The 13,800-nt window shown below is 35.1% G+C and overlaps 1 protein-coding gene across 1 annotated transcript; it reads right to left on the bottom strand.

Annotated features, from left to right (window-relative positions):
- Positions 1–6,316: 6,316 nt before the first annotated feature.
- Positions 6,317–10,545, bottom strand: LOC103943866 (transcription factor bHLH68). Its single transcript, XM_009354228.3, has 9 exons — positions 10,123–10,545; positions 9,435–9,816; positions 8,800–8,874; positions 8,455–8,520; positions 7,908–7,973; positions 7,617–7,679; positions 7,374–7,418; positions 6,872–6,916; positions 6,317–6,720 (listed from the first exon to the last, which is right to left on the bottom strand). Exons 1-9 carry the CDS (start codon positions 10,413–10,415, stop codon positions 6,583–6,585), a joined length of 1,173 nt encoding a protein of 390 aa, XP_009352503.2. The 5' UTR covers positions 10,416–10,545; the 3' UTR covers positions 6,317–6,582.
- Between the last annotated feature and the right edge of the window lie 3,255 nt (positions 10,546–13,800).

Raw genomic sequence — 13,800 nt, forward strand, 5'->3', positions numbered from 1 at the left:
TTGGGGTGTGTGAATATAATCTCTCAAGATCAAAATATAATTTTAGTCTCGTCATACATTAATAACCTCATTTATTAATTACATTTGCATTTTTTTAATTATCTCTCTTTTTCTTCCGAATTTTAATATATTAATTTCATTTCATTTATCGTAGTATATTTTGTTGTAAACATTTAGATAAACTAATTTTGGTTATACAATATATCTCGATGTACTGTGTTTTCTTCATTTAGGTACATTAAATTCATTATAATACATTTCAGTGCATACATTTAGGTACGCACATTTCGATACATATATTTCGATACAAATATTTAGGTGCATAAATTCAATATAACACATTTCGGTACATACATTTTGGTGCATACATTTCGGTACACATATTTAGGTACATTGATTTAATATAATACATTTTAGTGCATATAGTTCAGTATATACATTTCGGTACTAACATTTAAATACATTAGTTCAATATAATACATTTCGATACATACATTTAGGTACATTAATTGAGTCTTTCAAGTTTGAAGAATGTTAAATAAAATTAATAAATTAAAAAAAAAACTTTTTTTGTTTAGGAAATAAATAAAATTTGTATTTTAATAAATTTAAATATTTAATGGGAGACATTAAATAAAATGCATGTTAATTATTTTGAATTAAGGACACATCAAAGGACTATAATCACTATGTAATCTAACACCAGATTTATTTTAAATTTCATTCTTCTTGAAGGATTAAAGTTAAAAAGCTCCTTAATTTAATAACACTTGAAATATAATAGGAGTTATATCATAGTATGAGCACCCTTTCTTTTTTAACAAATGATAGCGTAAGTGGGTTAGATAGTTAAATGTTAGGAATGAGAATAATCAGTAAGAATCAAACTTTTACCAAAGTGCATATACATTATTGCTTTCTACTATTGTAGTAAAGCACTATCTGTATAACTACTTCTATCTAAAATTAAAAATGATCTATTCAGAAAACGAAGAAAAGTTGCTAAGACTAGTTGAGATTAAGATTAGTCACAGTGACATGATTAATTAATTGACCAATTGGAAACAAAATAAATCAAAATGTTGAAGACTATTCAAATTCTTTGATTGAAGAACTCTCTTTCCTTCTATTTTCTTCACCCACTTCCCAATGGTCTAAAAAACACGTGGATGGGAGGACTTTTCGTTACGTTACAGTTCGTAACTAAGGTATAGTCAAATGATGACCATTCTTTTTTTTTTTTTTTTTGAACTTGGAGAACTTGTCAATGTCAAAAGTGGGCTTAAACTAAAAGACACCGTAAAATATGGGCGTCGATTCAGAAGAGTAGATAAGGTGATTGGCAGCCCAAAGCTAATTTTGAGATGCCAAAGTTTGTCTCAATCTTAACTAATTCAGGCCTAAGTTTTCCCACTGGCAATTATTAATGGATCCAAATCCCATCCCAAATAGGTGGATATTAGAGTAACCCGCGTTAGGAAAAATGAGAGAAAGTACAAAAGGAAATGAACCTCTAATTTTTGTTGTTGATTTTACCCTATTTTTGCATTAGAAAATTTAAAAATTCTAAGAAATTTCAAAATAATGGAAATTTATTTTTCAGAATTTTATGAATTCTCTTGTTTGGCTTACTTAAAAGAATGAGGAATTTCAAATACAAAATTTAATGTGTATATTGAGTCATTAATATAAAGTGTGACATGAATAGTTAGGAAATGTACCACCGGAGGCAGCAGTGATGGCAATGATGATGGTGGGTGGCGGCGGTGACTCAGTGAAGTTGATGACAATGGTGGGTGATAACGACAACGATGACAGTGATGGTGGTGGCGATGGTGATGGATATAGTGGATTGTGGTAGCAGTAACAATGATGATGGTGAGTGTTGGTGATGGTAACGCTAATGATGGTGGGTGGATGTGGTGGTAGTAATGATGATGACAGGTAGTGGTGGTAGTAGCGACGGTGATGATTGTGGTTGGAGGTGGCAAGGCAACAATGCTGATGGTGATGATAGGTGGTGGTGCCAACAATGTTTTGATGGTGGTGGCAAGTCTCAATAAAGTGGGCGATATGTTGCTTAGATTTGCCTTTTCAGTCGAATTGCAAGAATTTGATAGGCTAATATCCCGTCGGCGTTTGAATTTATTGAACCTTTTCGTGTATAACTTGGAGTACATGATTGAATTTTGGGAAGGACTTCGATATTATGCTTTAATGGTGTTAACAAAGATACCACTAAAACAGAACAACACTTTGATTGCTCCTTCCTAGTCGGAGGTGAATTCTTGACGGGCCTCTTTCCTCAAATGAGGTGAACCGCTGCTTGACTCATCACCATGTCTTTCATTTAGCTTGCATATGAGCGACTTGATATGCATGTCTTTCTCTTCAATGGTCTTTGTCAGCTTCTCGATCGCTTAGGCCATCAGACTATTTGTTCATCAACAAAAGTAACTCCCACCACAATCACTTGCATTACCATGAAACTAAATGAGTAGAAAGACTTCGAGTGCATCGTTGCAGTCTTCTTCTTTTGGTGACTAACCAAGCATAGACCTATAAACATGCAAAGATGATTGTTCTGTTGAATATCTCGATCATGGAGAGCACCTCTCATTGCTTTGAGAGAGTAGCTTCTTTGTCCCAAATGAAGTAACGGAAATGGTTGTCTTATTTCGACCCCGTGCGACATGAGTGGATACGTCATGGCAGTAGTATGTTGGCATAAGCCTTCAACTTACTTTGAATGACAGATTTGATGGATGATTGATTCTTGTAGCAACCTTGATGGGATTTGACTGGAAACACCGTTTGTGCGGTGTGTCAGGTTGAGATGCATACGTTCGTCTTGTTTCGAGAGACGATGCTAGCATAATCACGCATGTGGTGAAAGCAATCACATTCTTGCATGCTTTCATGGGTACAACTAAAGCCTTCTTCGACGACATTGCTTAGATTGGAGTTGAATCCCTTGGAGAAAGAGATTAGAAAAGATTATCCCACCGGGCATGTCAATTTTGTAAACACGAAATTTTCTGCAATGAAAGAAATAAGAACACGTGTACAAAAATAATTATTTTGTATTAATGAATTTAGGGTTATAATCTCTGTGTAGCTATTCTTTTACAAGGGTGGTGAACACTTGATCTTGAATTGGGCTTGTGATTTCTTCAAGGGTCATCGAAGTTTGATCTTGAATGAAATGGGACCACGAGAAGTTTCATATGGTGGTGATCTTCAACTTTGATGGTGGATGAATCAGCACGTGGTTATTGCTCTAGTTGATTCTCCACAAGCATGATGAAGAACACAAAAGTGTTTATGTGTTTGGTGTTTTCTTTGGCCAAAGAGTTTTCCGGTTTCTCCAAAGTCTTATGCTTGCTTCGTTTCTCTCTAAAGTCCTATTTCTTGAGAATGAGCCTCGTATTTATAGGAATTATTGGGTCTTAGTTTAGAGCCCTTAATATAAATGTGAAACCCCGTCCTAATTTAAGTGTAATTTTCATATAGTTGGACTTATGAAATTACCTCTTTACCCTTGAGTTGACTTTGTTTGACTATCTCATCGAAATGCGTAGATTTAATTTTATTAAATTATTCTTATCGTACTTATCGCCACAAACGCGTAGGTGCGAACGAATTCGAATTCAGATTTATAATGAAGATTCTACGTTTGAACGTCGAACGTTTTCAGATATCTTGTGTTTCGTCATTTACGTTCTTAAACTACGAACCAAAGGGGACCCATATGGAAATTTTGTCCCCTTATCCCTCACCCTACCCAGATTCTCCCTTTCCCTTTTGGGATATTTCCTATTTTTTTGCATTATAATTTAACTCTCTCTATTTCTCCCATCACTTTCTCTCTATCTCTTCTCTCTCCCCAAGCCCTCTCTCTGCAACTCTCCCTCTCTTCTCTGGAACTCACACACACACACAAAACACACCTACCACAGCCCAAACCAAGAGCACCACGAGCTTCGTCTCATCCTTGCAAGCCTAGAACACCCAAGCTCACCTCAAACTTCCTTCTGAATCATCGGGATCAAAACCAAGTAGGGCCGCGACCTTTCAGGCCATTTTCTGACCAAACTATGATGATTTAGCCATCGAGAAAGGTACCATGATCTTTGTCTCAATGAGAAGTATGATTTTCGTTTTTGAATCACTCGATTTCGTAGAGTATTGAAGAAGTTATAAACGTTTAAAGTTTACCTAGTTTCTGGCAAGCACCGCCACTTTCGAGGCCTTTTTCTGCCAATCCACGATGAGTTAGCAGTCATGCAAGGTACCATTCCCTGATATAATTGAGTGCTACAACTTTAGTTTTTGAATCACTCGATTTAGTTGAGTATCGAATAAGTTATGAGCGTTTGAAGTTGTGCCCAAAAACCGGCCAAACCTTGGCCTGAAACCGAGTTGACCCGACTCGATTACCCTGAAACCCAAATCCAAGATCCAATCTTGCAGCTGACCTAACCCAGACCCTTTAGGCCAAGCTACCAAGCCCAAGCTTATAATTGTGACCCAACTACCCAGACCAATTACCTAAGCCTAAACTAAACCCAAGTCCAAATCTAAACCTAAGCCCAAACCAAGGACCTAAAAGGCTAAACCCATTGACTTTGACTCGACATGATGAATCTAACCCGACCCTTTGACTTTGACCTTATCGTTGACTTTGATCGTTGACCGGTCAACATTGACTTTGGGTTGCCTTTTTCAGGTTTCGACCGGGAACCCTTATAGATTAGTTTCGACGTCCTGATTTCAAATACGTGCTATGTTTTTCCAAATTCAATTGCTTTAGTGTAGTTTTATTAATTTGATTCTTTATGTGCTTAGGTGCGTTTATTAGCGGCGTTTCTGTCCTTCTTATTCTGCACGGCTCTTTGACAACAGAGTATCTGTGAGTGGACCCTTTCCAAAATGCATAATTTTGCTATTAGAAATGCATACATGAAAAACATGATTTAATGGTTATGTTTTATGAAACATTTTATGAGTAAATTAGATTTTACTTTTTATGAGATATCATGTTTTACTGATAATATTTTGAAATACCATGCTTTATCGATTTCATGTTCTTTGTAGTATATATGATGGATGACTATATACTATGAAGATGTTTTGAGATATGATGTTTGAGCTATTGAGCTCCATTGAGATATATATACCTATGTTGGAAAGATTATATTCAATGTTTTTGTGCTTATCTAGTGGTCACTGTTCTGTCTATGGGCGTATGTTCTGCCTTCAGGCAAGTATAATATCACTATTTAGCACATTATATACAATATATGTTTTATTGAAAGGTTTCATGTTTGTTTTGTGCCCCCTCAGGACATAGGAATGAGACATACGATTCGAGCTACGAGGCATTCCCCTTCCAGTGATATCGCGTCATCCTTTCTGCTTTTGACATCACTTGTAATAGCGTTTTCTGTTACACCTTCTGCTTGTATTCTGAATTAGATGTATGCTCTGAACATGTCATGCATTATCACTATCATTTTATTGACGGCTGAATATTATTATATTATTTTGGGTAAGGTTTGTATATAAAAATTTCTTTGTGTAGTTAGCGCGAAATTTATATGTATGTTTCACATGTTCTCGGCATATGCATTCATAAATGGCTTGCGTCATTCTCGGTGTCGGCCAACACGTGGCCATCCCATTGTCCCCGGACATCGGGATCGGGGTGTGTCACTAAATCTCGTGAGTTGTGGGATTGATTTTGTGATTGGATTTAACTTGAGCTAATTATTTAATTTAACTCTTAATTAAATTAAAATCTTGAATTTGGAAAATTAAACCCTAAATGATATAATTTGATCAAATTGGAGTTAATTTGTCCCCTTTTGTACTTGATTTGATTTGTTTGACGAATGTTTCAGATGCTAACACATGCCCCTCTTGATAACTCATCCAATTAGATGAGCATGCATGCCATGTGTCCAATTTAGTAGGACCCATGGTGTGCGCCACTTAAGAACTGGCGAGTTGAAATTTAATTTGTTGGTGAAAATTAATTTCACCAAATTTACATGTCTACAATATGAGCTCAGAAGTATAGCAATTTTTGTGATTATGCGTGCAGTATTACCAATTCACTTATGTTATAACACGTGTATATTTCTTATAATCTTATGTCAGTGACAAGACAAATAGTATATATAGTTAAAAGTATGATCAATAAGATTCAATCAAAATGCTGCTTTCTAAGCAACTTTAAAATGGCTAGTACTACTAATCAGTACTGGACATACAAGAATAGACATATACAGCGGTATAGCAGCAAGCGGTAGAATTCAGCAAAAGAAAAGATAGATAGATTAAACTTAAAATTAGGGAGTTTAAGGACATCGTAGTCCCGCCAAATTAAGCACACAAGCATGCGTATGTATATAAACGCACAGATTAAATAAATATTGTATAGCATCATGAGCAATCAGCCTTTTGAATTTAGCAGAGTGACTGCTCATGATGTTATATCATTAATTTCCATGAAGCTTGATCGGTCTCTAGCTTAATTAGAGTTGTAGTAGTAGTACTGTGTGCCACCAAAATGTCATTTTACTGAAAACCGCCACAGCCGAGCGCCGGAGCCCAATAGTCAGCTCCGTTATCGCTCCCAACTTGGAGGGTACATGAAACTGGAACCAAACACAAGCCCCTACTCCTCAGGTCCTTTTTTGGCTCTTCATGAGGATCCTAACAATGTGTAACCAGAAAACCAATTTAATCGAGCAGCTTAATTTTATAGAAATTAAGTATTAAACATTACTTTGAAAGATATATTTGAAGAAATTAAAGGATTAACTATCTTGTTATCAAAGCATGCATGGAATATTGGAATATATACCTGTTCAGAAGCTCCTTTCCGTTTCATGCAATTGTCATTGAGCAGCTGTGATCAGAACAAAGCATTAGCAACTTAATTAGCATGGACTAGTCTGACCTGAACATATGATTAAAAGATAATGTCACATGATAATGTATTCCTCTCTCTTTTTTATCTTAATCTATAAAGATTGAAAGCTTTAAAGATGAGCATGGCTTTGTATATGCTTTTTAAAAAGTACTTATCTTTAGTTGCTTAAAAGATACCACACACTAAGGAAGAAATTTTCTTGCAACCAATGCACCATTTTAATACATTACTTGTTCAATAATCATTTGTCATGAGTTTAAAATGTGAATCACTCTTCCAATAAACTCTTACATGAACTGGTGACAAGATATAATCTCTCCAACAATACATACATACATACATACATTTACAGTTGTCTAGCTCTGTAGGTTTTCCAAAACTAAGTTCAAGATGTAAATATGAGTCCACTAAAAAAGCTAGCATGTGTATATACCTGACCAGGATCTTCAGGGAACATACAATTCCTCTCCCCATGAACCTAATTAACAAGAAACTTTTAGTTAATTCACCATTATCAATCAATTACGGGGCTAAGATATAACTAATGAATTATTAATATGTATACAGTCTTGCGCGTGCAAGAAGATAGAGGAAGGGGATGGAGATGTTGCTTTGCGATGAGTGAAAAAAAATTAGGTTAATGTAAGTTTTGTTTCCTGTTTTTAAAATTACTTACAGCAAACTGTGGCTGCTGCCTCATGTTTCCTGATCCACTGCCCAAGTAAGGTAAACTGAGGGCCTGCATCCGGGGGGGGAGGGGGGGAAGGAAAAGCATGAAACGAATCGTATTTTTAGCACTTCAAAAACTATGGGGAGAGAGAGAGAGAGAGAGATTTTAATTGAAAGGAACAACTGAAGAGAATAGAACTTTAGCGGTGTGATTGTGTGCCATCACGGCCAATTGCAAGTACCAACTCAAGACCTGTGTCTTGCTTTGATGAAAAGAAGAGAGAGAGATATATATTACCTCAATTTGACTCTGAAGGAATCTGATGTACCCAATAGCTTCTAACAAAACAGAGGCTGTGTCAGTCTGCAAAAGAGATACAAAGCCACACAACCCTCCAAAGTCATACTCATACTTACTTGCATGTCTTTTTTAATGCTTAAAGGTAAAAAAAGAAAGCCCTCCATTGTATAGTAGTAATATATTAGCTAGTGTTTTCAACCAAAAACAAATACAAAAGTAGTGTATATAAATAAGGGAGTTGTTGTGGACATTTTAAAAAGATTATCACGCAACATAAATTTATAAAAAGAGCAAAAACAAATTTGTGTATAACAGTGCACTATTTTTAAAATGTCAATAACTATCAATCTGTAAATATTAGTGAAGCTTTTAGTATGAAAATTGATGAAAAAATGTTCACACTTTATAAGTTTCTTGATTAAGAATTCCATGAGTGATGTGCTATATATTATTTCATTTTCAACCACCAACTTAAACAATTTTTTTGGTTTTTTGGCTTCATAGATAGAGGCTAGACGCTTGAGGGGGAAGAGCCATGGCGTACCTTCCCAAATGGGGAAACTAGCTGATGAAGGGCTGTAATTCTGTCACCTAATTTCTCCTTCCTCACCTGAATGTAGACGTAAGTTATCATAAATAAGAGGTGGAGGTCTCTTGTAGTTAAAACACGAGATAAAGAATCATCATGATTGATCAGAAATGGACATTCGAGAAAGACAACGATATACTTCGACCTACAGATGTGTATGTGTATGTGTGTGTGTGTTTGTGCCTGTCTTTTTTGTGTTTTTGCGCGCGTGTGTGAGAGAGGGAGGGGGAGAGAGAGAGAGAGAGAGAGAGAGAGAGAGAGAGAGAGAGATTAATTAATTAGTTCAGTTGTAAGCGTTACCTTGAAGGTAGTTGGGGTTGAAGAAGGCTGAACCCTTGCTCTCTTAAGTGCCCCACCATTTCCAGTGCTGTTACACTTCACAAAAGAAACAAAGAACAAAGAAGAGAAAGAAATGAAAACGGAGTATAATTTTCTGTCAAAGAAAAGGAGTACAATTAATTAATATTACTTAAACTCTTTAGTAATTTTTACTGATCACCCCGGATTAAGCTCTTAACCAATTAACGCTTTAATTAATACTAAATAAACCAGTTTATGACTATTTGATGAAAAAAAGGGAAGCTGATTCATTTCATTTCCAAATTAAGGACTTAACAAACAACTTACAAGAGAAATGTAAAAAATAAAAGAAATAAAAACTGGAAAAGAGAAAAGCACCACATAATAAATAAATTATAAGTCATTTGATGGCTGTATATTAATCTTCATATATTGAGATTAAAATTAAGCTCATCGCATTCAAAGCATGTATTAAAAATAACTAGTTAAATTTATCTGAAAGCAAAAAGGAATGAATAATTTTGGAAACTCTAGAAAACAATAATATATAATTTTCGTATTGAAACTGAATTTATCATGGACTCTCTCTTTCTTAAGGGTTAATTACCTTGTATATAAAAAGTGTTAATTATTACCTGATCAGAGGACCGATGTGGTGGTGGATGCCTCACGTCCGACTTGCTAGAAAAATCCAACATATTGTTGTTGCTGAAACTCGTCACACACGATGACTTAGGAGATGAGGCTGCAGAGGCAGCAGTTGACTGCATAATCTGAGACAAAGAAGACAAAGCTGCAGCTGATGGATTAAAATCTCGGATGTGATCATTCCCCTGATGATGTCCGTACACAAAGCCGTTGCTATTTCCTGAGTTTTCTTGCTTCACGTCGACAGCAGGAGCATTTGGAGCTTGAGCGCTATTTAATATTTGCTCCTCCCAATTTTCCAATTTCTTAGCAGCTTGATGAAATTGTCTCATGATTGCCCCTTTCTCATCTTCACCTACAATTCCACCCCTGATAATTCACAACCACGCACCCATTAGTCAGTCATCGATCTATAACAAAATATCAAAATTAGTAAGTAATTGATGATCTATATATAATAAGCAAGCCGTTATTCACTCTTCAAAAATGTCATTTTATATTCCAAATTTAATAAAAAATAAGAGAAATTTTTTTACAGAAGAGTACTGCAGAATGACTTTTTTAACAGCACCCACAACAAAATATCAAATTTGAGTCCATGCATGCAAAGCAGGCTAAGCAGCTATGTATTTTGTTTTAGAGAAAAAAGAGTACTAGTTAAGAAAATATAATTACAAGAGGAGGTGGCTCCAAGACTCTGGAAGCTCCTGGATGTTATTCTCAATATGCCAAGAAGGAATGGCAAGTCCTGAAGAAGAAGTTGTTGAAGAAGGGGAAGTGTTGTTGTTGCTGGGTGCAAATTGTGGGATTAAAAAATTAGAAGGAAGAGGAGGAGGAGGCTGAAAAAAAGGAGAAATATTCATAGATGGTTGGGTACTTGGTGGCCTCATGCTGTTGATACTCCACCAGTTAGGGTTTCCGGCAATCATTTGTTGCACCGGTGAGCTCTGGTAACCACCTCTATTCATGCCTCTTGTTATCTTCTGATTCTGAATGAGAGCTAATCAACTGAGCTAGCTTCCAATCAACCAGTTAGGGTTTACAGCTCCCTTAGCTTTATGGGTCTTTTTCTGAAGCTCCCAAAATAAGTCTTTGTAGAAACTTTGAGAGGTCTGCCTCCACTGGATTAAGTAGTAGTGGTATTGTATACTAGCAAGAGGGAGAGGAAAACCCAGGTCCTGCTTTTAAAAGAATTTGAATAATCATGGAGTTTTGAGAGCCTTTGTCTTTGTTGTTTCCTCTCTCTTTTCTCTTGCAAGCTAGCTCCTTTTCTTTATTACAATGATCTGCTTTTTTCTTTCTTCCCCTCTTTTTTATGTTTTTTTTTTCTTTCTTTACTTTTTCCCTCCTTTTGCTTTATCTTAAAGTGGGACAGAAAAGGTAGGTAGCAATTCCTATTAATTAAGTAAACAAAAAATTGGATCTCACTAGCGTGAATCTGAGTACACAATGTATTTCTCTCCGTCCCATCAACCCATCTGCCAAGGTTTATATAATGGACAAAGATTGTCTACTCTTTCATTTCTGATGTCCTTTCGTGTCCTTTTTTTTTTTGTGGTCACGATTAAGCCACATCAACATTTTATATATATTTTTTATAGAGATAATAAGACAAAAATGAATACTAATATAAAATGTTGACGTGGCTTAACCGTGACCACATAAACATGAGGGCATAGAAGAGCATCAAAAATGGGAGGGTAGACAATCCTTGTGCTTATATAATACATGTATATTTACTACTCTGGGTGATTGTGATCCATGTGTATTGTAAAGTGTAATACGGTGTGTTTTTTTCTTTAAGATAATAAGAATTTATTAAGAAATTATATAAAATAAAAATAAAAATAAACATACATAAAATTTGCAAATTAATTAATTAAATGAACGATGAAACAAGCATTCTCTTATATTAAATTTAGACTGAGTGGGTTATTTTGATAAAAAAAATAAAAATCAAAATCAATTAAGTCACACGAACTTTCAAGGCTTCAAACAACAATTCATTCATATATAATGGCTAAGATTATTAATTTAACAACATAACATCGTAAATAATTTAAGCTTGAGCACGATGACAACTCGTACAAGTGTATGTGCATGGCATGCATTCATTGGTTGAACTATGATTTGCCCATTAATTCATTAGCCGTTTGATTTGTAGAGACGTGGTAATTAATATAATTATGATCCATTGAGTCTCGGAACTCTGAATACTTGTGAGTTATGACCTATGATCGAGTCATATTAACGAAATTTGTTTCTGTCAATTGATTATGAGGCTCTTGGCCATATATATATATATATATATATATATATTTGGTTTGAGCGTGTTTGGTATGAAAGTCGAACACAGGTGAATCCCATTTTTGGATTGTGGTTCGGGGCATTACCCGCTTCATTGAATGCAGGCGAGATCCTGCGTTTCTTTTTTTTTTTGGCGGGATTCGAGAGGCAAATTTGTCTAAGAGGCCTCTCCTTTCACATGTAATTATCTCATTGGACGATGAAATGAGTTTCACAAGTAAGACGGGAATTCCCCTTTCATCCCCATAAATATATACTTGTATTTCTCTTCAATGAAAAATTTTAGATCTAAATCTTTTACCAAAAAAAAAAATTTTAATCTAAATCTCATAAATTTTAAAATTTAATACCAATTTATTCTCTCATCATATATCATTGTATAAAAATTTTAAAACGAAACGACTTTAATAATTGTACGGGAGGGTTCAAGTAATTAAATAATATCCCTGATCTGCTAATTAAATGATAAGAAACAATGCTGAGTATTAATTCATTGCACGATGAGTCAGTTGTCAGTGTAGGAATTATTGAGAGATATACAGAGGCAGATTGTCTGTTCTCCTGCTTGGATGTCATTCTCATTCCTTCTTACTTGTGTAGTTACGGTTAAGTCACGTCAAGATTTTATATTCCTATTGTTTTTTATCTTATTATCTCTATAAAAAAATCAATATAAAATGTTGACATAGCTTAACCGTGACCGCACAAAATAGGAGGGAATGGGAAGGGCATCCAAACAGGAAGGCAGACAATCTGCCTCCGAGATATATAGCCTACCTTAACCTGAGTCGTTGCAAGGAGAAATTTCTAGTTGTGACAAGAACACAGATGATATATCACGTGTTTTTATGTAAGTGATGAGAAATTTTATTTTTAAGTAATTAATTTTTTAACACACATATCCCACCATTTATATAACGACACGTGATGTACCATTCCGCGTGCCGATCATACTGAAAAATCTCTCCGCTACAAGAAGTTTCGTGATTGGCATACATGGTTTGAATTCCCTTCTTGTTCATTTTGTGTTTATACATAGCGATGAATTGTGTGTCCTGCAAACACTTTTTAGGTTAATGATGGATACGGTATTTATGAATCACTAAAAATTCCATTTCAGTCCACGACATTATTGTTACAGATTTTTTTATTTTGACAAACGATAAGAGAATCTACACTAAATTCATTTAAACTATGAAGATGGAGAATCGAACACAAAACTTCGAATGCAAGGCAATTGCTCTTGACCAACTGAGTTACAACTTACTTATAGTTTTTTAACCAACTTAAGAGAGGCTACATATTTAAGACAACCATGAAGAAGTAATCAAGGAATATGTATATATTACAACTTCTTCCCTATGTTCGAACTTTTATCTAGATGTCAATTTCAATTGCCAACTCTACTGGTCAGTAAATCGGCAATGTGAATTCATAGGTTTAATCTAATGAAATATGAAAATCTTAAAAGTGAAAGAAAGTTGATGAACATAGATGAAACATGTTGTGATTGACACTCTAAAGTATACAGGCCACCTAATTCCATAGATTAACATCCGGATATAGTTTTTTATTTTTTGGTAATATATATGTTATATGTTTTAGTAAAATCTAGCAAATAAAATTGAAAATCTACGGTTTAACTATGTTATAAGTCATCTCCTCAAAATGAATCTTGCTCCCACCAAGACTTTTCAAAACGAATTTGTCTCTGATTTGCAATTATAATAATAACAAAGAATGAGGATTACGAAATTGATGGTGGGGATGATCAAATTTTTAGCACTGGCATTACTAGAATTATTGTCACCCACAGAGACTATAGCGGATGATGTATGCATCGACGCAACCCTATCATATCTGTTTGTAGGATTGCTGTAATCCAAACGGTCTAATTAACAGTAATTAAACAGGTAATAAAAAATGTAGTAAATGTGAGGATGGTGACCCGTGAGAGTATAGAGACGACCGGCATTCGCACAGTTGTATACTTTTCGAGAGGTCAATGTCTAGGGTTTGGAGATCCCTAATCTCAGGTCTTCCAAG

Source organism: the organism of the source record quoted next, unplaced genomic scaffold, assembly GCF_019419815.1.
Source record: "Pyrus x bretschneideri cultivar Hongxiangsu unplaced genomic scaffold, Pyrus_bretschneideri_v1 Contig1, whole genome shotgun sequence".
NCBI classification, from domain to species: domain Eukaryota; kingdom Viridiplantae; phylum Streptophyta; class Magnoliopsida; order Rosales; family Rosaceae; genus Pyrus; species Pyrus x bretschneideri.